General features: G+C 39.4%; 1 protein-coding gene across 1 annotated transcript in view; it reads right to left on the bottom strand.

Moving 5' to 3' along the window:
• Positions 1 to 25,789, bottom strand: part of SND1 (staphylococcal nuclease and tudor domain containing 1) — a 442,553-nt gene that overhangs the window by 233,489 nt on the left and 183,275 nt on the right. Inside the window, exon 12 of the mRNA XM_003921017.3 lies at positions 13,141 to 13,241. Coding sequence (XP_003921066.1) covers positions 13,141 to 13,241 — 101 coding nt within the window. The remainder of the gene's footprint in view (positions 1 to 13,140; positions 13,242 to 25,789) is intronic.

Consider the following 25,789-nt stretch of genomic DNA (forward strand, 5'->3'; position numbering starts at 1 on the left):
TGCTGATGGCCAGAAGCCAGGGGCCTTTTCCACAGCCCCTTTGGACTCGCCTTAGTGCCTGTTTGCTGCCATGAAGATACTCCTTGGAGATGCCTATCAGGAGTCCTGTGGCCTCCCTCACTGGACTCTGCTTGCTGTGTAAACGCCACCAATTGCACTACCAAAAAAAAAAAAAAAATGAGACCCCACTTACGAAACCACGTGAAAACAAAAATGCATTTAAAAAAAAGTGTCAACATTTTTCCTGAGAATTGGAAACCAGAGTATTTTTTAACTTAATGATTCATAGTTCTAGTAGAAACAACAAATAAGCCCAGCAAAAGTTTAAAGGCTTTGAAATTCTCTCCTTCTCCTTGGAAAGGAAGGGGTATTTTTGGTTCCTTGCTTTGAAAGACAATAAGGCACCACAAAGACTCTGTGGTCAACCTTCACTCAGTGATCTGATCTTTCCATAGCTGCAGATGGTGCTAAGTGACACATAAAGCAATATAAACATTTCAGAGGGGAATTTCTGAAAATGTGGTGACAGGAATAAACGAATAGTTTAGTTCCTTCATAGGGTGAGAAAAAAAGGAAAGGTGATTTTGTAGTCAATGCCAAGAAGATCCCTTTTTCATTGGGAAGGAAGAGGGATGGTGTGAGAATTATAATATAGTTCCCATTACTACTGACCTGATGCGTGATGGCTTATAACTACATTTTGAACACACTAGATGCTCACATTAAAGCAACAGTCTGCTGAATCCCAGTTTATATGTAAGCAGATATATCAGAAAGTCAGAAGGCTCCATGTAAAAGACTGGAAATCTGATAGAAGGCAGCCCACCTCCCTTTATGAAGCTAATGCTCTTAAACATCTCCCAATCCTACCATATATTCTCACCTCCAAGATCCCAATATTTGCTAAATCCTTCAAAGTTTCCCAAGTTCCTTTTGTTTTCCTGTTCTTTTTGTTGTTGTTGTTGTTGTTGTTGTTGTTGTTGTTTTTGAGACAGAGTCTTGCTCTGTTGCCCAGGATGGAATGCAGTGGTGCAATCTCAGCTCAATGCCACCTCCACCTCCCAGGTTCAAGTGATTCTCCTGCCTCAGCCTCCCAAGTAGCTGGGATTACAGGCATGTGCCACCACACCTGGCTAATTTTTTGCATTTTTAGTAGAGATGGGGTTTCTCCACTTTGGTGAGGCCGGTCTTGAACTCCCGACCTCAGGTGATCCATGCGCCATGGCCTCCCAAAGTGCTGGGATTACAAGTGTGAGCCACCATGCCTGGTCTGTTTGTTTTTGAGATGCAGTCTCGCTCTGCAGCCCAGGCTGGTGTTCAGTGGCGCAATCTCCGTTCACTGCAACCTCTGCCTCATTGGTTCAGGGGATTCTCCTGGCTCAACCTCCTGAGTAACTGGGTTTTCAGGCACGCACTACCACGCCCTGCTAATTTTTGTGATTTTAGTAGAGATGGGGTTTCACTATGTTTGCCAGGCTGGTCTCAAACTCCTGACCTCAGATGATCCACCCGCCTTGGCCTCCCAAAGCACTGGGATTACAGGTGTGAACCATTGCACCTGCCTGTTTCACTGTTTTAAACACATTTTTACTAAAGTTAGAAAAATTAACCAAGGTAACACAGCAGAAAGGGCCATTCTAAAAGCTCTGTGGACTTTGGCTTTGAGTAAGCCTTTTTAGGTGGGAGTAAATACATTTCCTAAAACACTAATTTCGTAGCCCTGTGCCTTTTGATGAAAATAAATAGGTAACAAGTAGACAGCTAGCTTACTAGCTAGAGCAAACATACCCAGAGAAGTAGCTGGTTAGCATGTCTCTTAGTTTGAAAGGTATCCAATAAACTGTTTTTATTAAAGAATAAATTGTGTGCCTACTAAATGGTAGACATGTGTTAAGCTTTCTGAAACATTAAGCATTACTCATGCATATCCATTACTTCTACCTGTATGCAAGTGCTTATCAATCATTACTGTCTTAAGGAAACACAGTATACATTAGGGAGAAAATGAATGCAATTCGCCATGGTGAAAAGTGAAAATGTGAGGAGACGAATACAAACCAAAGTTCCTCCAATGGAACAAGAAAATGGCCCAGTAAACGAAGTCCACAACCATAATCCAATGAGGCATTTTGTTTTGTTTTGTTTTAAATTAAACTTTGGGTAGCTACTACTTACTAAATTCATCCTTACAAGACTCTGTTAGGAAACAATACCGTTTAGTGGACGAGTTGGCCACAAGAAGTGTGATGAAGAAAAACAACAAAATACAAAATAAAATTTGAGCTTAAAGAAATAGTTGGACCTGTGAGAGAGAAGTGGGAAAGAGGGCAGAGAAAAGATGGAAGAGACTATTAGATTTTAAAATTAGGTTAATGGTGAGCAGTTCCCTGGAGAGGCTTAGGGCTCACTTAAGTATTTGATTGCTACGTCTTAGTCACTATGGTAAACATTTAAAATGCGGTATCACCTATAATCCTCTCAATATCCTTATGAGGTATACTATTACTATCTCCAACTTACAGAAGGAAAAAAAAAAAACAACAACTAAGGCCCATGATTACACAGTACCTAATTGCAGAGCTGAGGTTTTTACCTCAGTCCTATTTACTTCCAAAGTCTACATTTAAAAAAATATCCAGGACCAGCAGCATGGTGGCTCATGATGTAATACCAGTAATTTGGGAGGCCAAGGTGGGAGGACTGCTTGAGCCCAGGAGTTTGAGACCAGCCTGTGTAACATGGCAAACCTTGTCTCTACAAAAAATACAAAAACTAGCCTGGCAGGGTGGCATGCAGCTGTGGTCCTAGCTACTCGGGAGGCTGAGGTGGGAGGATCACCTGAGCCCAGAGAGATTGAGGCTGCAGTGAGTGACAATTGCACTGGTACACTCCAGCCTGGGTGACAGAGTGAGACCCTGTCTCCCCCCCCCAAAAAAAAAAAAAGCCACAGAATCTTAATATCAACAATAGTTTGCTTTAGACTTTATCTCAATGCTATGCTAAGTGGCCCAAGTTTTTCTACTTCTAAATTTTATATTCTTAAAAAAAAAAAAAAGTACTCAGCACTCAAAATAAGCACCCCCAAAATAGAAACTATTATATTAGCAGGATGAAATAATAGGCAATTGCCCCCTATTTGCTTTTGAAAATGTTACTACAATTTTTATTACTTTTTAAAAGATCACTCAGTATGAAGTGGAGCCAATCCCTTTTAAGCTGAATCACTACTGGGAATTAGAAAAATCGATTAAAATTCCATTCCTAATTCCCGTAACATTCTGTGCTGTGCTAATCCCAGGAATTATAAAGAGAAGGGGGCAGAAAAATGGCATAGAAAAGACCCAGAAGATTTGCTTATTGGTAACCATGTCAAATATGTCAAATGCCCCCTTTCCTTATCACGTCAATGGCACTATCCAATAAATAAATAATAAATAAGTAAATAAAGAGAATGCTGTGGGAGGTCAGCAAGATCTATTGAGAACTTGTGTCCAAACACCATCCTTTACAAGGTCCCCTGAAATAAGAACAGGACAGATATGGAAAAGAATAAAGCCCTAGCCAGGCGCAATGGCTCATATCTGTAATGCCAGCACTTTGGGAGGCCAAGAGAGGCAGATCACTTGAGGTCAGGAGTTCAAGACCAACCTGGCCAACATAGGGAAACCCCATCTCTACTAAAAATACAAAAATTCACAGGCATGGTGGCAGGCACTTGTAATCCCAACTACTCAGGAGGGTGAGGCAAGAGAATCGCTTGAACCTGGGAGGTGGAGGTTGCAGTGAGCTGAGATCACACCCCTGCACTCCAGCCGGGAGTGAGACACAGTCTCAAAACAAACTAACAAACAAAAAAACCAACAAAGCCCTAATGAACCTGGAAAACAAGAATGTGTGTTAGCAGCATATCAGAAAGTTTGCAAACCCTGAAAGGCAGAAAGCAGATGAGGTCAGATCAGTGGAGAAACTGTAGCACAAATACTAAGAATTAAGAGCATTCCAAGGGCCTTTATCAACAAATACAAAGTACCACAGTGAGTAGGCTTCAGGGTCATCATCGGAGCAATTCATCACAAATCACACTCAGAAGAGTGTGGCCAGCCTGCCAGAATCTCCTCCACTTCCCTGTGATGCCCAGAGAGTAGCTAGGAGCAAAGGGTTTTGATACCCGGCAAAAGTAGGGGTGTAACTGGTATCATCTACTTAACCACAAAACTGCACAGAAAACCCTGAACAAAAAGGACTTGTGAGAAGAATAGGGTTATGGGCAGACCACTTAAGCAAACCCTATGAACTTTGTAGCCCAGGCACTAGTTAAAGCAAGCCTAATAAAAATATAAGCACAGTAAAATCTCTACCAGCAGAGCAGCCTTAAACCCTGGGCCCTCAAGCCTTCTCCTCCTCTAGAGGAGGTACTAGAGGACTTTGTGTCTAACAGAGACCATTCATTAACTCATTGTTTTAATACTAAAGGATGTGTCTTCACAGCTATTCCAATTACACCTTCAGCTTGCTACCAAGCTTACCTGTAACACAGTGAAAAGCATTAGCGTTCTCAAAGCCACAAAATAGTCACAACTTACACTAAAGGAAGTTACTGCTATAGATTTCTCAATATTAGATACTCAGATTTTTCTTTTAAGAAAATCTAAGTCTATATACTGCTAAAACTGTCCCTTAATTTAACATGGGAAAAACCTTAGATGGATGTGTGGCCACAGCATTTGAGACAAGCTTCTGGAAAGCACATCCCAGTCAACCCCCGGCCCTCACTTGCACCACAATCCCGGAAAACCCATGAAAATGCTCTGCCAGGGCCCTATCTCCCTCTACGATTTCAATGAGGTCTATCATTTGCTTGCTTCCTCTCTGCTGCAAGACCAGATACTTTTGAGCAGCCTTCAAGGAAGTCTGCCTCTGATACTACCTGCCTACCTGCTGACTTTTGTGATGAAGCTGTCCAAGGGAAGTAGACCTACTTCCCTGCTGAGAAACACCATGTCTACCTTAACTGGTAAATGTGTTCCTTCATAAATGCAGACGAAAGTTTACAAATATTGAAAGATTTATCAAAGAAAAGGAACAAAATCAAGACAACATTTAATCTAAGAGGAAAGAGATAAACAGAAGAGGGCATTACTTCTTTTTCTGTCTTTTTGGTTTGTTTGTTTTGAAACTGAGTCTCGCTCTGTCGCCCAGACTGGAGTACAGTGGCAGTATCACAGCTCACTGTAACCTCCACATCCTAAGTTTGAGCAATTCTCCCGATTCAGCCTCTTGAGTAGCTGGGACCATAGGCATGCACCACCACAACTGGCTAATTTTTGTTTTTTTTTAGTAGAGATGAGGTTACACCATGTTGGCCAGGCTGATCTTGAACTCATGACCTCAGGTGATCCGCCCATCTCAGCCTCTGAAAAGGCTGGGATTACAGGCATGAGCCATGGCGCCTGGCTTTCTTCTTTCTTTTTGAGAGGAGTCTTGCTCTGTCACCCACCCAGGCTGGAGTACAGTAGTGTGATCTTGGCTCACTGCAACCTCTGCCTCCTGGGTCAAATAATTCTGCCTCACTAGTAGCTGGGATTACAGGTGCTTGCCACCACATCCAGCTAATTTTCTTGACCTCAAGAGATCCGTTTGCCTCGGCCTTCCAAAATGTTAGGATTACAGACAGGAACTATTTTGCCCAGGCTTTTTTTTTTTTTTTTTTTTTTGAGACTGAGTCTCACTCTGCCATCCAGGGGGGAGTGCAGTGGCACAATCTGGGCTCACTGCAACCTCCATCTCCGGGGTTCAAGCAATTCTCATGCCTCAGCCTCCCAAGTAGGTGGGTAACAGGCATATGTCAGTACGCTTTTAGCTATTTTTTTTTTTTTTTTTTTTTTTTGTATTTTTAGTTGAGACAGGGTTTCGCCATGTTGCCCAGGCTGGTCTCAAACTCCTGGGGTCAAGCAATCCACCTCCACCTCCTTAAATGCTGAGATTACAGGCATTAGCCACTGTGCCCAGTTGAGCGTGTTATTTCTTTTAATTTTAAATGTTCTCAGAGATATGAGAGACAAATTGCATTCATAAACTAAGAACAGGATGCTATTAACACAGAACAATTAAAGAACAAAAATTTAAATATAAATGCTGAAAGAAAAATCAATAAAATAGGCTAGATTAAAAGTCTGTAAATTTTATGAGCATAGAAATCATTTCAATTTTAGAATTACCAATATATTCATGAAGCCTAACACAGTCCCTTAGTACACACCAAAGCATTCCACTAATACTTGATAAATGAACTAATGAGTGAGTGGCTAAATGAATAAGTGAGATGAATGAATAAGCAAGAGTGCAGATGAATGAAAATAAGTCAATATGCATGGCTGGCCGGCCGTCTGGCTAAACATATAACCTGGAAGATCAAGTTGAAGATATCTCCTTGAATATATAACAAAAATGCAAAGGAGGTTTTAAAATATTTAGAGAAACATTACAATGAGACATGAAGCAAAAGTTACAACATAAATAGATCTGGAGAAAAGCCTCACTCTCTCCTGGGCTCTCCGTGGTATGCTTTGGGAAACTGACAAGGGGGAGCTTCCCAAAAATCAGTGCAGTAAATATTCAAGTCATCCATCTACAGCTTGGCACTCGACTCAACTGATAGTATAAAAAGCAAAAAGGGTAAAAGAAGCTCTCACATACCTCAGTAAAGGATTTTGCTGATTTGTAGGATTCAAGGGTGCCATTATGAAAAGCTAAATTGAACTTCCATCTAGAAATGATGGTAATAAAGTAATCTGAAACCACATTTTTAAGGAAACAAGTTTTGGCAGTATGAGATTTCCATAGATAGCCAGCCACGAAATATTTGAACAAAAGAGATAGATTTGTCTGAAACTCAACAATATTTTCCTGACTGTAATCCTGAACCCTGTGCAACAGCCAAGTTCCTTCTTACAGTGTTTTATGGGACAAGTCTCTTAAAATGATTGCTATACTTGAGCTGGCAGAAGACAGACCTAGTTATTCAACTACTTCTTTCTAGTACTTTTAACTAAATGCCACGGAGGTTTCTGATGTCCTCAGAATGGATAGGCACACTTCTACTACTCAACACAGGAGAAGCAGCACAATTATATTAACCAAGCAGCCTACCATTTCCAGAAAACAATCTAAACCGCCCTTTTCAGGAAGGGGGAAGGCTTGGGTTGAGTTGGTTAGTGGTTTGTTTCTGATTTAAGTGGAAAAAACCAACAACCCTCATTCTAGTGTCATGTGTCCCTTCAAAGTAGGGCAGGAAGGGGGCTTGGCACTCCAATTCATTGAGTATGATAAAGTGTAAGTCATCAATCTGCAGGGAAAAAGCGTTGGCTGTGATGCAGACCCTGCCTCCTGGCAGAGCCCTGCCATTATTAACGCTGTCACCATACTTCCTAACGTGCTGAAAAGGAACTTCGGAATGCTGTGGGCTGCCCTGGATAAGATGACTAGGCCAGAAAAGAGGGATTCAAGAGGCCACTTTTTTTTTCCCCAAGTGTAGCTTGAAAGTTAGATATTAGTAATATCTTTTAAGAAGTAAAAACTCTGAGAGATAGGAGGTTTGGCTGACAGTGAAAACCTCAAAGCTATAGAACTGTAGTCAGAAAACCTGGGGGCTGTATGACATTTATTCCTACTGTGACTGAGAAAAACCAAACTAGGATTAAAAAAGGATTATTCTAACGGAGGAAGGATAAGACCTAACCTAATGCTTCAGTCACTAATAGAACAGCTAGGGGAAAAAGTCTCCCTGCAAATTAGAACCAAAGAAGAGGCAAAAGCAAATGTACTCTTATTCTTTGCAAATTTAATAGTCTGGTTCATACAAATAAAATAAAGGTGAGCTCTATCCATAAAGAATCCAAACAGACAGAAAGGACATTCATAAAGATGGCCTTGAAACTGCTGCATGGCAATCATTAGGGGAAAGAGGTTATCGAAGATGTCCCAAGCCCCCACAGAACTTGGACAGCACCTCTGGTAGCAAGGTCTCATGCTCTGACAGCCATCAAGGCGGGTGGCAGTAGTGATGCACACGTCAAGGAAGAGGAGCAACGCAAGGAAGCAACAGAAGGAAAATGAGAAAAATTAACAGAAAAAACAGTCACCTGTCCGAAAAGATGAGATCTTGTGCAGAAAATAAACAGGAATTTTCAGCTGCTCACTTTCCATGGTTTCATCTCTGTGCCATTCTTTAACTTTCACAAAATGGGCCATGTGTATTGTTTCCTACTGTCCTAAAATACTTCACACAATGGGAAATAATAGGAAAGTGCCTTAGTGACTCTGTATCTTCTGGATGTATGACAGTTTTCCATGGATGAGGGGTGAGGTGGTGGTGAGGAGGATGTGTATGTGTATGGCTTAACCCTAGTTATATTTTGTAGATGTTCCTTTCTAAATGTGAACACATTTTCTTCTAACACTTTTCTTTGAAAATGTGATCTGCAGAAAGGCACAAGCAAGGAGTTAATGGATTCTAAGGGCTTGCCAAATTGGAGCTCAAAGTAATTGGGAAGTCCAGCACAGAAAAAGGTCACCCCAGAAAATCTCACTCTTCAAGAAGGCTCTGGCAAGAATGAAAGGAGGAGATTTTAATCACTGCAGCTAATTACATAGACGACTAAATCACAAGAAGAGTTATTTAAGTGTCTTAAATACAATAAAAAGTAATTAACAGGAAGCGCCATCTTGACAGCTTCATGTCACAAACCAGGCCTAAAATGATCAGCTAATTCCCAACCCAGGAGCCAGAGAATGAGAAAGGACTCAAAGTTTGATCTTTTTATTTTTTATTTAAACAGTTTTGATTAACAGATAACAACTCTTGCCAACTCCACAGTGAAGTTAATCAAGAAAAAAATTTTAATCTATTAGAGGAATGATGAACCTTGTTTTCACTGATCCTCCAGGGGCAAGAGATAGGAAGCTGAAGCCTACCTCACACCAGCAAGGTCTTGCCAGCATCCTGCGATACAACTCTTTCCCATACACTGAGAGGAGAAAAGGATTAGACTGAACCCTATTGAGGATCTAGACAATTCACACTCTCTGCATGTGAAATGCATCTAAAATTTGGCTTTGAAATAACCACTTAAGAGACACCATCTCATTTGTCTCTTTCTTCTCAGCCCCCTAAAATCACCAGTTTCAGAGAAGGTCTTCTGTAGTTAGAGAAGTCTGCTGTTCTCTTTAATAACAGGAAAGCTACTAGGTGCTGTGAAGGCCTAAATGCAGGTATATGAGCCCAGATTATGACAAACATAATTTAGATAGGATGTCTTCTTAATTTCACAACATTTCTTCAAGCCTGAACAGAGTGCACTTTTCAGAGACCATGCAAGCCACAGAAGCTCTCTTTACTAACCCTTCCCTTAATTGACTTGCACATTCTATGACCTCAGCATAAGGTACTGGCACATGCCAGAGTAAATGAGAGCCACTGTAAAACACCTGAGCACTTCTGTCCCAACCAGATGAGCCATTTGTTTCTGTCCCCAAATCTAGTTTACACAGGTTATGCTTGTTGTTTTCATTACATACTTCATTAAATATCATTGAAATACAAGGACACAAAAGAGTATGTATTTACTAAAACACTCGCATGTGTAACCAACAGGACAGCTCAACCCAGTTCAACTCTATGGCTTAAGCATTGCTTAAGTTGTCCTGCAGATGCAGCGGAGCACAAATTGCAAATCATGTAGACAGGGCATGCGCAACAGAAAAAGGTTTCACCTCCTATAACACTAAGAACAAATGTTTCCTCCCTGTGGAAACAAGAAGGCTAGGACAAGACCAAAACCTGAATCCCAGAATCCTTTTAGAAGTAAGGGGTCCGTTGCCTGGAAAGATCTCGTGCTGAAATCCACCATTCCAAACCTTACCCTAAATGGCCAGGTCTAAAGTCCTCCAGTGAAGCCTGCCCTCCTGGTGCTTTCGCACACTAAACTCCCCTCTGTAACCCATAGAAGTTTGACCTAACACCCACTTGGGAAGACAGAATTGAGTCCTGCCTCCTGTCTCCTTGCCAGTTGACCTCACAATAAAGCCCTTTCTTTTCTCAAAAACCAGTGCCATACTGTTGGTGTCTAGGCGCTTTGGGCAGTGAGCCCCCTGCTCAACAACACATGCTTTTAATATTTTAATAAAGAGGAAAGGCTTTAAAGTAGCAGCAAAATAAATTATGTGTGTGACAACTTTAACAGATGAGGGGGGATGTAAATCACAAAAATATAAGGGTCTATAAATAGTGTTTTTCAAGTCCTCATTTCAAACAGGAAGTTATATAATTCAACAAGATACGAAATAGGTGGTCCATGCTGCACAGAGGGCAAAGATTTAAAAACATGTACACATTTTTATGTTTAAAATAAAAATAAAATATTTGAGATATTGTGTTTTTAAAAAACCCTCTTCTCTGGCTAGTGTTTATAAATCACCATTAAGTAAGACAGAAGGCTCTTAGTAGTATAATTTAATCTGAATATAAGCTAAATATTTGGAGATTCTTATTAATACCTCAATTTTTCTATGATATTAATTGGAGAATTTTTTTTTTAAGTATAGAAAATCCAGGAACAAAAAGGATAAGTAAAAACAAAAGCAAGGTAAAAGGAAAATAAATAGGAGCTCTGACTAAGATTAGAATACAAAAAGTGTGAAAAATTTAAAAGAAAAGTGTGCAGCTAGCTCTATTTGCTAGAGACGGCCTATCTTTGGCAATTGCCAATCATCAAATAAAAGAATAACAGTATCTGGGAGTCTCTCTGAATCTGCTGTGATTCTGGGGGCTGCCCAATAAAGAAAAAAAAAAAACAATAAAATTATCAGTCATAAGTTTTACAGTACTGATTAGACAAAAAAACAAATCTGTGGTCATGCCTTTGGATCCTAATAACATCCAAGTTATGCTTTATAAAGGAACAGTTTGCAATACAGTTAACAAATCACTCAACAAATTCATTGAGTTCCTACCAAATGCCGGATACTAGGGCTACAACAGGGAACAAGACAAAAAATTCCCAATCTTCAGGGACACAACAGTCTAATGAAAGATGGTTTCAATATCAGGAAATTTCTTACATTTCTCCTGTTTGCAGCCCACCCACTTAACCACAATGTATAGTTCAGTATGAACAACCCTATGAAGAAACTCATAATGCTTTCCAGGTACCTGCCAGGCTGGACTAATGCAAAGAGACAATTTAAGTATCTAGAAGACGACTTGTAAGATTCTTTTAAACTTGTACATGCTTCCAAGCTTCTAAAAAATTTACTTTGATAAATCACAAAAAAATCTTATTTCATACAATCCAATGGGAAGCAGAAAACTCAAGTTTATCATCTCTGGCACAAACCTAGAATACAGATATTGTAGGCTGTCAATTAAGACCAACCAATCTGTGTTGTTAAACGGCCAACAGAGTTGACACCTTCTTACAAAGACTCGAGAATGTAATAGAAATCCAGACTAGAACAGAGACCTACCACACATTTGCAGAGGGGAGGGCTGAAAGATTAATCACCGTCAGAGCCAAAATGAACACAGTGGAAATCTCGAAATTTAAGGCACAAAACATGGCCACAACACTCTGCTCTATAAAGTATTTACAATTATCTGTCAGAAATTGTCCTAAAAATAAAAAGATTGCTATAAAATACTCCCTGAATACCTCATTTTAAGCAGTGTAAACTTTATTTTTAAAATACACTTCAGTGGTAACTAAATGAGAGAATCCATTCTAATAGAATGTTAAATACTGGTGGAGGCCACCTGCCAAACATAAAGACGTGGTTTTGTACAACAGTGAAGCTGTTTTCACCAGTACCTAAAAGCAGCAGTATCTATGGAGATGACTCTTTGTGACAGTAAAAATGTTTAGGCAGAATACTAAGATTCCAGGTCTCTACAGTAGGGAAGCATACAACTGACTCCTAAGAAGAGGTGACAAATTGGTAATAAATAACTATCGCAACTTATATAGATAGAAGAATGACCAAAATATGTCCTCGTTTTTCCCAGTTCAAAAATATTCCTTGACTCGTCAAGAACCTGCTTCTAACGAAACCTGTGATGGTGTGAAGGTAAACACCAAATGCCTATACTGTGCACCTCCTGGCAAAGATAAAACCGCTGATTGTGTGAACATTAACAATATTAATAAATATAGGATCGGCAGCAGTGCCCAAAAATAGTCATTTCCAAATGCGAAAGCAGGAGTGAAGGGAAAGAGGCTCCCGTTAGGAGACGTTCATGAAGCTAAGCAGCTACAAGATGCTCTTTCCTTTCAGAGGCCTGCAGTAGCGTGGAGGTACTTCTCCTAAGTGGCTTCACTGTACTTTCAGTAACACAATCCTTGTTTTGATGACAAACCTATTCTTTTCTTCCCCACAAATATGCCACCTTAAAAGAAATGAAAAATAGCATTTTGGTAACAAATAGCATTTAAGACTGTTAAACAGAAAAGGAGACAGTTACCATGCTGGTATATTTTATGCAAAGTAAGATTGCTATGGAGGGGCCTGGCTGGCTGCTGTTTAATTGTGGAAGCAGGGCCCAGAAGGCTTCCTCCTTCCCCTATCAGACATCTCCCGTGAAAGACTCTTCCTCAACCTGGCTGCCAAGAGACCTTGGAATCTAACCAGGTTACAGCCAGTACAGCAGAAGAGGATGACCTCATCATCTACTGATTACATACAAAGAAAATGTCCAGTTAACCTCTCCGCTTCTTCCCTCCTTGATATCCCCTATTCTATACCTAGACTTCCTAAAACAACATGCAGAAACCATTTTGGACAGTATCTAGGGCTTGCATAATACTCAATAAATGGCATTATTTATAGTAATGATGTGTACTTCATAGTGCCAGGCACACAGAGCCCAATAAATCTTAAATAACAACAATAATGAAAGTATACGATTAGCTAATGAGTGATTATAAAGTACTTACAAATATAAAGTGCTACGCAGGCACATGATTATAAACCACTGAGTTAAAAGCAGGAGAAAGCAAAGCAGAGTGAAAGGAAGGAGAGACTCAAATAAGCAAAGATCTCTTAGCTACTTGAGACGACAGCTGAGTCCCTGCCAGCCAGAACACTCACATTCCTCCAATGGTGACAGTGGCACAGGTACGCTCTGAAAAGGCAGGCACTGTCTCTGTGGCCGGGCTGGCTGGTCTAATGTAGTCCACCGTCACATTGACCTGGAAATAAAAAATCAAGGGAGTTAGGGCTGGGAGTCTGCAACATAGCTCACTGGCAGCCACATGTGCCCACTCAATTGTGAAAGATCAGCTCACTGCAGTTTGGTTTTCTGAATCTAAGATTTTAAAAACCAATTAAAAGAAACAGCTGAGCAACAGACTGGGCAAAAACGTTTGCAAGCAAAGACATAACTAATAAAGAACGTTTATCTAAAATATGCAAAAAAAACTCTTTAAACTCAACAATAATAAAACTGATTTTAAAATGCAAAAGATGCAAATAGCTTACCAAAGAAGACATACAGGTGGCAAATAAGAATAGGAAAAGATGTTCCACATTATATGTTATTAGAAAATTGGCAACTTAAACAACAATGAAATACCACTGCTTGTGGTAGCACAGTTGAAGTTCAGAACGTTGACAACACCAAAGGCAGGCAAGGATGTGGAGCAACAGGGACTCTAATTCATTGATGATGGAAATGCAAAATGATACAACCACTTTGGAAGATAGTTGGGTGGTTTCTTAGTGAACTAAACATATACTCTTACCATTTGATCCAGGAATACAGCTCCTTGAAATTTATTTGAGGAGTTGAAAATATGCTTACACAAAAACCTGCCCGTGGATGTTAAGAGCAGCTTGGTTCATAACTGTTAAAATGTGGAAGCAACCCATATATCTTCAGTAGGTAAACTGTGGTATACCCAGATGACAAAAGATTATTCAGTGATAAAAAGAAATGAGCTATATAGCAATGCAAAGACATGGAAGAAACTTAGACATATATTACTAAGTGAAAGCAGACACTCTAAAACGTATCACACCGTATGATTCCAACTCTATGACATTCTAGAAAAAGTAAAATTACAAAGACAACAAAAATATCAGTGGTTGCCAGGAGTTAGGAGGAGAGCCGGAATTTTGCCAGGAGTTCTAGGCAGAGAATAGGGAATTTTTAGGGCAATGAAACTATTCTGTATGACATTATAATGGTGAATACATGCCACTATATCTATATCAAAACCCACAGTTGACATAACAACAAGCACAAACCCTATAGACTTTGTGCGATAACAATGTGTTAAGGTAGGTTCAACAATTGTAATAAATATGCCAGTCTGCTGTGGAAGACTGTGTGTAGGGTGCAGAAGGTATAAGGGAAATCTCTGGAACTTCTGCTCAATTCTCCTGTTAATCCGAAACTGCTGTAAAAAAATAAAGTCCCTTTTAAAAAGAAAGAAAAAAGCTGACAACCAAAGATGTAAGTCAAATGACTAAACACATAAGGCCCCACAGAAATTCTACTTTACAGAGAAGAGATTTGTAATACTCCTGTAGGACTCCTAGACATTATGATAAAGCAGTACTTTAACCTTTTCTGGGTCAGACTACTTGAAAATCTGTCTTTAAAAATACTGCCTCCATGGAAAAACTGCATGTGATCTGTCATAGCTTCTCAAGGACCAGGTTAAGAATTATTAAGAACAAACAAGGTGGGCATAATGGCTCAATCCTATAACTGCAGCACTTTGGGAGGCCCAGGTAGATGAACTGCTTGAGGTCAGGAGTTCACGACAAACCTGGGCAACAAAGCAAGACCCCCATCTCTCTGAAAAATAAAACATATAAATAAATAAATAAAACAAATGAACAAGGTAAAAATCACAAAGATGTTGGGAATTCATTTTACAGTATATAAATAAAAAAGATACAACTAATTAAGCCCAACACCAATACAGTTGAGAGTTAAGCCGTTTGGAAGCGGGGGAGATGGGAGAGAGAGAATGGACTAGATGAATCTTCAGGTTTTGAATTAATTTTGTGGACAGGAAGTCAGAAGCATAAAATGGGAAAAAGGCTTAACCCTAGAATATACGAAATAAATGGATAGGGACACACTAAGCAATGCTTTTTCTTTATGAAAACTTTGAAGATAAACATGTGGTATCCTGCAGCAAACATACAGGGCATGCCATTATAGAATGAAGGTGTGAGCTTGCTTTGGGTCAAAACCAAGGTTTACAAACCCACACTGAAGAGACCCATGGCGATCCAGGGGACTGAAGCCATCCCCACAGTCTAGAATCCCTTTTCTAGACACATCTACAGCTCTCACTGATCAGCTTAAAGACAGCATATTGCAGTAGCATGGAGTTCAGCCACACTGCTGGTGAGCACCATCAAAATCCTTTCAAACTGTCTTCTCAAAAACTCACTTTGAAAATGAACAAGGAAATCTGGAAAAGGACAGATGTCTAAAAATTCCAACTGTCAGATCACTCACTTGAACATTCCATTGAATCACACTTTAGAAGCAGCAGAATGGAGCCATACCAGAGCCCAAGCCAATTAAGGGCTGTGTTAAGGCAAATCATTCTTTTAAGAAGTACGGTCATAGCACAACACAAAAAACAAGAAGAGATAACGATGACTCCTAAAATTAGACACCTACCTTAAAATTATTGAAAGGTCTTAACAACTACTCCAAAACTCAGAAAATGAGTAAAAATGTGATCAGACAGGGAGACTGAACAACTAGTACCCTCCAACAAAAAGGTTTTTAATGCTTTTCCTGCGTTCTGCTGGCCAGAGTTGATACAGGCCAAAGAGCGAGCAAAGAATGGGAGGGCTGCACACAGACAGGGCTGGGTAACTCCGAACCAGGGAAGGAACGAAAGAGGGGTCTTGATGCTGTCTAAGTTAATACATCCTGGAACTCTCCTCAGACAAGGCCCCACAATTAACCTATAGAAGCAGGTAGAGGGCCAGGAAAACAAGACAGCTGGAGCCATGGCAAAAATTACACAAGAAATCACAAGTGTACAGAAGGTAGGCAAAAAATGTGGCTATACCATGTAAAGTACCTCAGGGCCCATTTAAAATAGGACAAGGCCACAGGTATGGTCCAATCTGAGGGCATTTGCTGGGAAGTTAACAAATACGTGGAAATGAGGAAAGAGGTCCCTGTATCTATTGTGCTGTCACCCAATCCATCTAGCAAGCTCAAGCCCTCAATTCTACTACTGAGGGGAAGAAATTAGCACTGCTTAAAAATAAACTGAGTCTCAACGTTACCTTGCATCTGCCAATGCCAAACCTCCTCCTCAGCAGGCAGATAGGGGTGGGACAGACAGCAGCTCTTCAGCACAGAGAAAAATTAGCTGTCGACCCTGAGAGAGGGCTAATTCACCAAGAAGGCACATGTGTGGTGGCTAGGAGTAATAATGGGAGGAATAACAGACAAAGATGAACACCTGTGCATCTCTCAGGCCAGCAGGCCAAAGTGAGGTGCTATTCCAAAACTGTCTTCCAGGGAAATCAATGAGAAGACAAAACAATAACCAAAAGAAACAGCTACACTCATCTGCCAATGAACTGTTTCCTATATTGAGAGGATGTGAACTGTAAATAAGTCAGAGATTAAACAGTTCTTTTTGGATGCAACATTATTAAAGAAAATCTGAAATACAAATGAGGCCCTGAGAATAGCCTACAGCCAAGATACACACCTGCAGGCAGCTATGAAAATCAGGAATTAAAGTCAATGTGTAATTGGCATTTGTGTCTCTCTCCTGTGGATTCTGAGATCTCTTCCTCCACCTTGGAATTTTTCATCTCAAGGTATTCATCATTGATCTGTCAATCACTTGAAAAAGAATCACGGTTTTAACAGCTTCAATTAAAGCCACTGTAAATCTTAGCAACATCTTCCTCTAAATAAATGAGAACCTGAATTTTGTGTTTGTGGGTATGTATGGAATGGCACAAGAAACTGATTAATATAGATGGGTTCTCCTTTTTGAGATATTCCTGAAATGTTTTGTATGCAAGTATTTTACAAATACGTGACCAAAGGATATATAACTGACTCAGACCCTGATCCCTGTTTATAGCAATGACTGACCACAAAGAGCCGTGGGCTCCTTGCTTGGCGGTACTTGAAGCTCTCTTACAAATGAGTCACATAAGATCTTTGGGTCTTAGTTTCTCTTTACCTTAAAAATGAGAGCACTAGATTAGAACATTAGAGCATCATTTAACTCCAGAATTCTAAAAGATAATTTAGTCAGACATGGTATACTGTATGCTGTTTTCTTAAACCTTTGTGTTTCCTACCCTACATTTACTACAATCTATTGGAACATACGAACTGTAAGTTCCAAGAGAGGGGAGACAATGTCTTACACACTCAAAGAGCTAGCATGGGCCTGCAAGGTAGGAGACTACGCAGCAAGTGTTTGTTGCATGAGTAAATATATAATCAGGAATCTTTTCAGACATAACATTATGAAGGACACCTTTGAAGTAAAAAGGCTGGGCATCCTGAGAACCATTTTGTCAAGAAGTTGTCCATTCTGCTGTTTTATATAGCAAAAACATATTTATTTAAACTATAGGGGGTGGGGAGGAAGAAATGAGGCAGGAACAGTATTTTAAAACTGTAATAAAGCTCTAGTGCAAAAAACCATGAGAGATGAAGCAAGCCACATATGAAACACACATAATTTCTAGTATTATTTGTTTCTCAAATAGTTTCTCAAAGACAAGAGGGTAGCAGGCAACCTTGGTCTACTGGATTAAAGAATTTTCCTTGAAAGCAATTTCAGGGCCCCGTCAGAGGAACTAAGAAGGCAACTTCAAACTAAATTTATATATTAATTGCTTGTAAAGTCTGGAATAGTTTAGAATAGAATAGCTATGGGCCACACAACAGAATTCTGAGGTTCTCTGGATATTCTTCATGCAACGTGTGGCTAAAACAGTATCAAACCAAGAAAGAACTTCACAGACTGATGCTGCTGATGATAACAAAATGCTAAAGAGTGAACTACCTAAATATAAAAGGTTAGAGGAGGTAGGGAGAAAAACAACTGTAGAGTCACAGCATTTCCAGGTTGTAGCCAGAGCTTAGTTTTAATATAACCAGGCTTTTGGGCATAATCACCACATAATCCAACCCACTATTCCACACAGCCACTCATAAATTCACAAAGAGCCATAATAAACACCTTGCCTCTCAAAATTACCCCTTTATAACCCCTCTCATGTCAGAATTTCCAGGCTTTATGGAAAGCCTTTATACACCCTTGATACAGAAAAGACGACATCATCTGGCCTAAGTCCCACTGATGCTGCCTAGAAACAAAAGTAAGTAAAACAAAATGTTTCACATAGACTCAGTAAGAACATGGACACTTCGGAAGAGCCAGGCTGCAGCAACTGGTTTCCAGCAATTCTAGAAAGGAGCTGTGTGAACTTGGATAAGCGACCTAACTTCTCTGCTTACGTTAAACAGATTAACTGTGCGTATCTCACTGCTATAGGAAGAATTATATATATATATAGCATTTAGAACACTGCTTGAATCATTGTAAGCTCTATCTAAGCGCCAGTTATTTTTAGACAAACATGTACTAATTTTCTTAGGACAGTGTCTGGCACAGAGTTAAGTGCTAAGTGTCCATGAGATAAATAAACACACACAAATACATACATGCATAAATCAGATACATATTGATGTAAATCATTAGACTATGGAAATCACTAGGCAGAAAGACTAAAATAAATACACTTTCCTTTTTAAAGAGCCACCAAACAAAAATACGTAGTACCTCATACATATTCATCCCAACTTACAGCTAAGTAAGTATTTAAAGAATGATACACTACTTAGGATTTTTTAGATATTTAACAGATTAATTTTGCAGTTACCAGTTATTGGATACTTTATTTACCAACGATAATTGAAGCAGAGTGTTGTGAACCATCTGAATTAACAGGTTAACCAGGGATACTCTGGGCAGGATACCTCTTGCCTTACTAAATTAGGAAGACAATGAACATCAAATAGTAACCAAGTTTCCACTGGCTTTGGGCTTAACAGGACCTTCCATACAAAATACTCCTTAATTCTTAAATGGTGTAGTCTTAATTTTTTTCTGTTAAAATTATATTATGCAATCATTTTAATTATAAAAGTGATATATAATTTTAAACATTTTATAACACATATCAATCACCCATTCATCTAGGTACAGGAAGAGCTTCAAAACAAATCACTAAGGAGCTTCTTAGTCCCGCCTCTGGGCATGCTCTGAGCTTACCTCCCAGCTAATTCAAACATAAGCCCTTGTGGAACTGCTCATCTCAAGAGAGGATGTCAAACTTACCTCCTTCTAGACAAGTATTGTGTAATGGAAATACAGTAAGTGACAAATGAGACCCATATGTGTATGTTCACATTTCCCTAGCAGCAATGTTGAAACGTTAAAAAGAAACAAGTGAAATTAATTTTAATATGATTTTAACTCAAAATTTCTAAAACATCCTATCAATATATAACAAATACTATAACAGTACTGAGATCGATTTTTGTGTTAAATCTTTATAATCTGGTGCGCACTTTACATACATCTCAATTTGGAGTAGCCACATTGCAAGTGCCTAAAACCCACTGGGCATTCCTAGAGTATCGGTTAAGACACGCAAGTCTTAGCCTCATTTCTCTCCTATGTGTGGTTCGGATTTCTCCCTGTATTTTTCCCTGTGAACTTATGTTTTATGAATCTTTGTAAACATTCTTAAACCAAATATGAAAAAAATATGATACAAAAACCCTGGTATCAAAAAAAAATAAAATATTTAGCCTTTTCTTTTTCAAATCTCTTATCTGACTAGATTACAAAGACAAGCTACATACCTTTTTAGTTCAAAAAAAGAATTTCAGGTGTGAGGATAAATTTGTAAACTGGGGGAAAATTCCCTTAGCCTGTACTATTGTAAAATAAACTCTATTCCATAGTTTGGTGAAGGTATTTTTCAGTGCCTTCTACCAATTCAATAGCTGAATTTTATTAATTCCTGAATTGTCAGCATGATTCCAGAATTCTTTACATTAGTGTTTGACGTTTATTCTAATGCACAGATGGTGGGTAGATGATGGCCAGAAACTCAGGTTAAGAAATAATTGTTTTTGTAGTTGATAATTAAGGCTTCCATTAATGATTGATATTATTAAAAAGAAAATGAACAACTGGTAGATAAACCATTTATTTTTAAAAATTTTTATAATTATGAAATGCTGAAATTTACTTCTTCCATCAGGACATCTTTGAGCTCTGATATCCCTTACAACAACCTTTACAAATATGTTCATTAAAAAATTATATATTTTGTCTCACCTATGCTACAAAGATTAGGAGACATACACCAATGTTCCCTTCCTCTCCAATCCAGCCCAGATGTATTCTATAACACCCACTTCCAAATCATTGTAATTAAGTGCTTAGGCTGGTTGTTTATTTACATGTATTTATACTGCTCTCTCCCATCTAAAATCACCCTTCCCACCCCCAAATCAAAGAACTATTTTGAGCACATTTCATTTTCATCAATGGAATTTTTATCTATAGTGCCTTTATAAGCACAGTTAGAAAGTATTCTTATTTGAAGCATTTTTGACAAAATGAGTCTCCTACCCCAACCACTCCTCTGTCCTCTGGATGGGCAGATGCTTTTATCTGCTTTGAGGGAAAAGGTAAAATACAGCTGAACACAGGGTCCATGGAGATGTTAAGAGTCTCTATCTGACATGAGGCATTCATTTAAGTGGACATCACTGCTCCCTGACAAACCTTCACTTTAGTAAATATTTAATTAGAAGCATACCCAAGCTTGAGATCCACAAAACATTAAAACATTTTAGGTAAGAGGCCATTAGAAAATGGCAAAGATTTCTAGAAATAGTGATAACAACCTGAAAACAAACATATTATATGAAAATATACTGACCACACAGTTTATGTATGGAGGTAAATAATAGGCATATATAAACATAACATTTTAACAAATAACGATATTTTAAATAAATCTGAGGGGTACCATAGAGAGACAGAGATTACTATTTGAAAATAACCTCCCAGCTCCCAGCATTTTCATTAAATCTCTTGATTGTCCGGGCCTTATAATCCTATAAACATACCTAAAAAGTATAACGTGTGTTTGTGCTAATCCTCCATTACTTTGCTCATTATTTTATCACAGGCATAACTCACACCAATACTTAGTTTTAATACCACCCTGCTTGTCCCTAAGGAGAAACGTCCAAAGGTTTCAGAGGCACTACTGGAAACTGTCCCTTGTGTCCCCTGCATGTCCCTTCTTATTCCTCACCAGAGCTGCCATCTCCCACTGCCTTCCTCTAAAGGATGAAAGTTGAGGGTGGGTCTTTTTTCTTCTTTATACAAGTGTCAATCACAGTCATCTACAGGCAAAATTTCCAAGGTCACCAGCAGTCAGGGGAAATTAAATCACTTTGTCCAGAACTCTCCCTGGAGGAGTTCCAGCCACACGAGCAGCACAAATTTTACATGGTGATACTTATGCCTTTGTATAGAATATACCCAATATCACCCAATCTTTAAAACAATAGCAGTAATGAAACTATGATGACAGGAATAGGAATATGAAGGAGACTTGCTTAATGGCTTCCAAAAAGAATTAATTGGGGGAAAGGGGATATTATTAAGAAATGGACAAAAATAAAAGGTTACATTACATTTGCTTTATCTATAAAGATTTTGAATGTCTGCACCACCAAAAGACCAAGTTCAGAACCCTAATCAATAAAAATGGGGAATAAAGTATTCACCTTGCCAAGAGTTCCAGTAAAGTCCTATTTCTCACGGGACTAGGTATTGCCTGGTGAGCAAAACCAGAACAGAAAACTCATCCTGCATTCACTATAATTCAAAGCACTCCTATTTCCCCAGCATGCCATGAGCTGGCATTGAGAAGATACTCAGACAAGGAAAACATATGGTTAGGTAAACTAAATAATATACCTAAATGGAGAATTTACCTAGAATGGTGCATTGACCTCAAAGATGTACATAATGACATCAAAGGAGAATTATAAAGAAAAATACAATAATTCTTTAGAAATGCATGTCAATGACTAAATAGCCCAAGGACACAGCACTTGTGTATATAAATTCTCAGTGTTGTTGCTAAGTAAACATTCCAAGATAATCAGGTATCTACATCATCAGCCTTTCTTCCTGTTAATATACCACACCATCCCTCTATTTCATACAATAAAGGTCTACTAAATGTAGCAAGGTTCCTTGATCAAAGGCACAGCGTGCACGGAACAATGGCAACTAAAGTCACAGATAACAAAGACCATCCTGCATTATATCTGTATTTACCTTCAAATTCAGGTCTCTTGACTTACAGTCACTGTTTTGGAAAACAGTGAACAGGTATACAACCAACTCCCTGGCCCACAACTACACATGTTCAGGAACTGGACAGTTACCACTGGAGGATAAGTCTAGTTCAAACCATCTTTCAGTGCCCCAGTGTTCCAGTTTCCACTCCTAAATTATCAGAAACATGATGCAAAATATTGCACAGCTTTATCAAAAAAATTAAAAGTAGAATTACCATATGATCCACCAATTCCACTTCTAGGTATATATTAGCAGAATTGAAAGCAGGATCTCAAAGATGTATCTGAATACCCATGCTCATAGCAGAATTTAGTCACAACAGCCAAAGGTGGAAGCAACTGATATACCCATTGTTGGATGAATAGATAAACAAAATGTGGTAGACACATATAATGGAACATTTTTCAGCTTTAAAAGGGAAAACAATTCTGATTATCTTGAGGCCATTATAAGTGCAAGAAGCCAGTCACAGAAAAAAGACTTACACAAAAGAATACTGTGTGATTCCATTTAAATAAGGTATCTAGAATAGTCAAAATCTTAGACCAAAAATAGGAGAGTGGTTGGCAGGGGATGGAGAGAGTTGTTTAATGGGTATAGAGTTTCGACTCTGCAAGATGAAAAATTTCTGAGGATGGACAGTGATGGTTGCACAATATGAACAAATGTACTTAATGCCACTGAATGCAAACCCTATTGTGAACTGCACATGTGAGGGATCTAGGTCTCTCTCTCCCAGGCTGTTCTGCCCACATATTACGTAAGTCAATAACTTAGCAGCAGGAGCCAGGCAACTCTCAGCTCAAACCCAGCTAACCTAAATCTACTGGTTACTTCAATAAGACAGCTCAGGCTGGACGTGGTGGCTCATGCCTGTAATCTCATGCCAGTACTTTGGGAGGTCATGGTGGGAAGATCATTTGAGGTCAAGAGTTCTAGACCAGCCTGACCAACATGGTGAAACCCCATCTCCACCCAAAATACAAAAATTAGCTAGGCATGGTGGCATGCTCCTTTAGCCCCAGCTATTTGGGAGGTTGAGAAATAAAAATCGCTTGAATTCGGGAGGCAGAGGTTGCAGTGAGCCGAGATCGCGCCACTGCACTCCAGCCTGGGTGACAGAGCAAGACTCCATCTCACACACAAAAAAACAGTTCAATCACATTCCCAAGAAAATACATGGATGGTCTCCTAAAAGGAATCATAATTGGAAGCCATGTTCAATAATCCCTAAATAAGGACACAGAGGTTTCAGGTTGTCATATAATATAAAATAGTCTACCTTCTAGGCCACCTTTCTCAGGATATAAAATACACTTGTCTATTTTCTTGCATTCTGAGAAGAGTCAACACTCTAAGGAAGAGGTCCCCAACCTTTTTGGCACCAGGGACCGATTTTGTGAAAGACAGTTTTTCTCCACTGAGACAGAGTCTCACTCTGTTACCCAGGCTGGAGTGCAGTACCACGATCCAGCTCACTGCAATCTCTTGACTCCCTGGTTCAAGTGACTCTCCCGTCTTAGCCTTCCGAGTAGCTGGGATTACAGGCACATGCCACCATGCCCAGCTAATTTTTGTATTTTTAGTAGAGATAGGGTTTCACCATGTTAGCCAGGATGGTCTCAACCTCCTGACCTCGTGATCTGAGCGCCTCAGCCTCCCAAAGTGCTGGGATTACAGGTGTGAGCCACCACACCCAGCGGGAAGACAATTTTTACATTGACGGTGGGGAGGATAATTTCAGGATGAAACTGTCCCACCCTCAGATCATCATTACTTAGATTCTCATAAAGAGCATAAGACCTAGATCCCTTGCATGTGAAGTTAGCAATAGGGTTTGCACTTCTATGAGAATCTAATGCTGTGGCTGATCTGACAGGAGGCGGAGCTCAGGCGGTAATGCTGGCTTGCCTGCTCTCATTCATGTCCTGCTGTGCAGCCTGCTTCCTAACAGACCAGGAACCAATAAGGGTCCGCAGTGTGGAGCTTGGGGACCCCTGCTCTAAGGCACAAGCTGCATGTCTAGGTACCACAAATCAACCCAAATATAACTTCTTATTTTTCAGAGGCGGTTGTGGAAGGGGGTAAGAATAGTCTATGGCTCACTGACTTCCTATAAAATTGACAAATATTGATGTCCTGCGCTGTTACACAATCTTTCTATGAAGAACCGTCTGACTTAGAGATCTGTCACGTGCAGATCTACAGAATTTTCAGTGCATTCACCATCGTTTTCCCATCTCTATCTACTTCTTTAGTTCCTGAATTTAATCACTGCTGTCTGTGCTTTTGTGCAATAAACTTTCAATTTCCACATGCTTCTCTAAGTGGTATTTTTCACTGTTGGCAGGAATGTAAATTATTATAACACCATTGGAGGTCAAGCTGGCAATTCTACTAACATTTAATATGTGGATGTCCTTTAAATGAGCAGTTCCACTTCTAGGAATTCAGTCTATAGAAACAAAGATGTATGTACAAGCACAGTGTCCTTTGCATTCATAGTTGTTTAACACAAATGCATAATTACAAGTTGAGATTTAAGTAATCCTAAATCTCATGAGCTCTAAGCTGGCAGAAACCATGCCTATCTTTTTCACCTACATATTACCAATATTCTCAATAAATATGATGTAGCTGCTGAGAACAAGTGGTGCTACACATTCTGTTATGGAAACATTTACAAATAGAAAACCCAATGAACAATGGTAAATATGATGTAATCCTGTTAGGGGAACAAAAGTGAGGGAAACATGGAACAGAATCCAGAGGAACATACTTGCCACTGTTAGAAGGGCTTATCTTGGAAGGTGCAAATTATAAGGCACTTTCAATTTTTCACATCATACATTTTCCACTGCGATTAAAATTTTTAAATTACATTTGAAAAGGGGAAAAATGTAATTCTTAAGAAAAACAATATGGTAAGCTAAGTAAATATATAAAGAAAACATCTACCTTTAAAAGCAAAAAACACAAAAAAGTTGCCTGCTCACAAACAGGGTCTCCACCGTTAAGCATCTGTTTCATCACAACAGTTCCCACACTGAGGCCATGGTCACTGCTCGGTAGAGTCTGCCAACCCGTAAGGATTATGCAGGGCAGGCTAAACACTGTTAGAAGGACACAATCATGAGAGCTTCCGGGTGCCCAGTGGTGTACTGTTGCCATGGCAGGTGGGCATCACTATCTGCAAATGAACTGCCAATCTCACTCTGAGCTGATAATGATCCTGCCACCACCACCTGCCTGCCATATGTTTTCTCTACTTGTCACGTAACAAGGAACTGCATTTTGGCATGCTGATCACT

This window comes from Saimiri boliviensis, chromosome 10 (assembly GCF_048565385.1).
Source record: "Saimiri boliviensis isolate mSaiBol1 chromosome 10, mSaiBol1.pri, whole genome shotgun sequence".
Lineage (NCBI taxonomy): Eukaryota > Metazoa > Chordata > Mammalia > Primates > Cebidae > Saimiri > Saimiri boliviensis.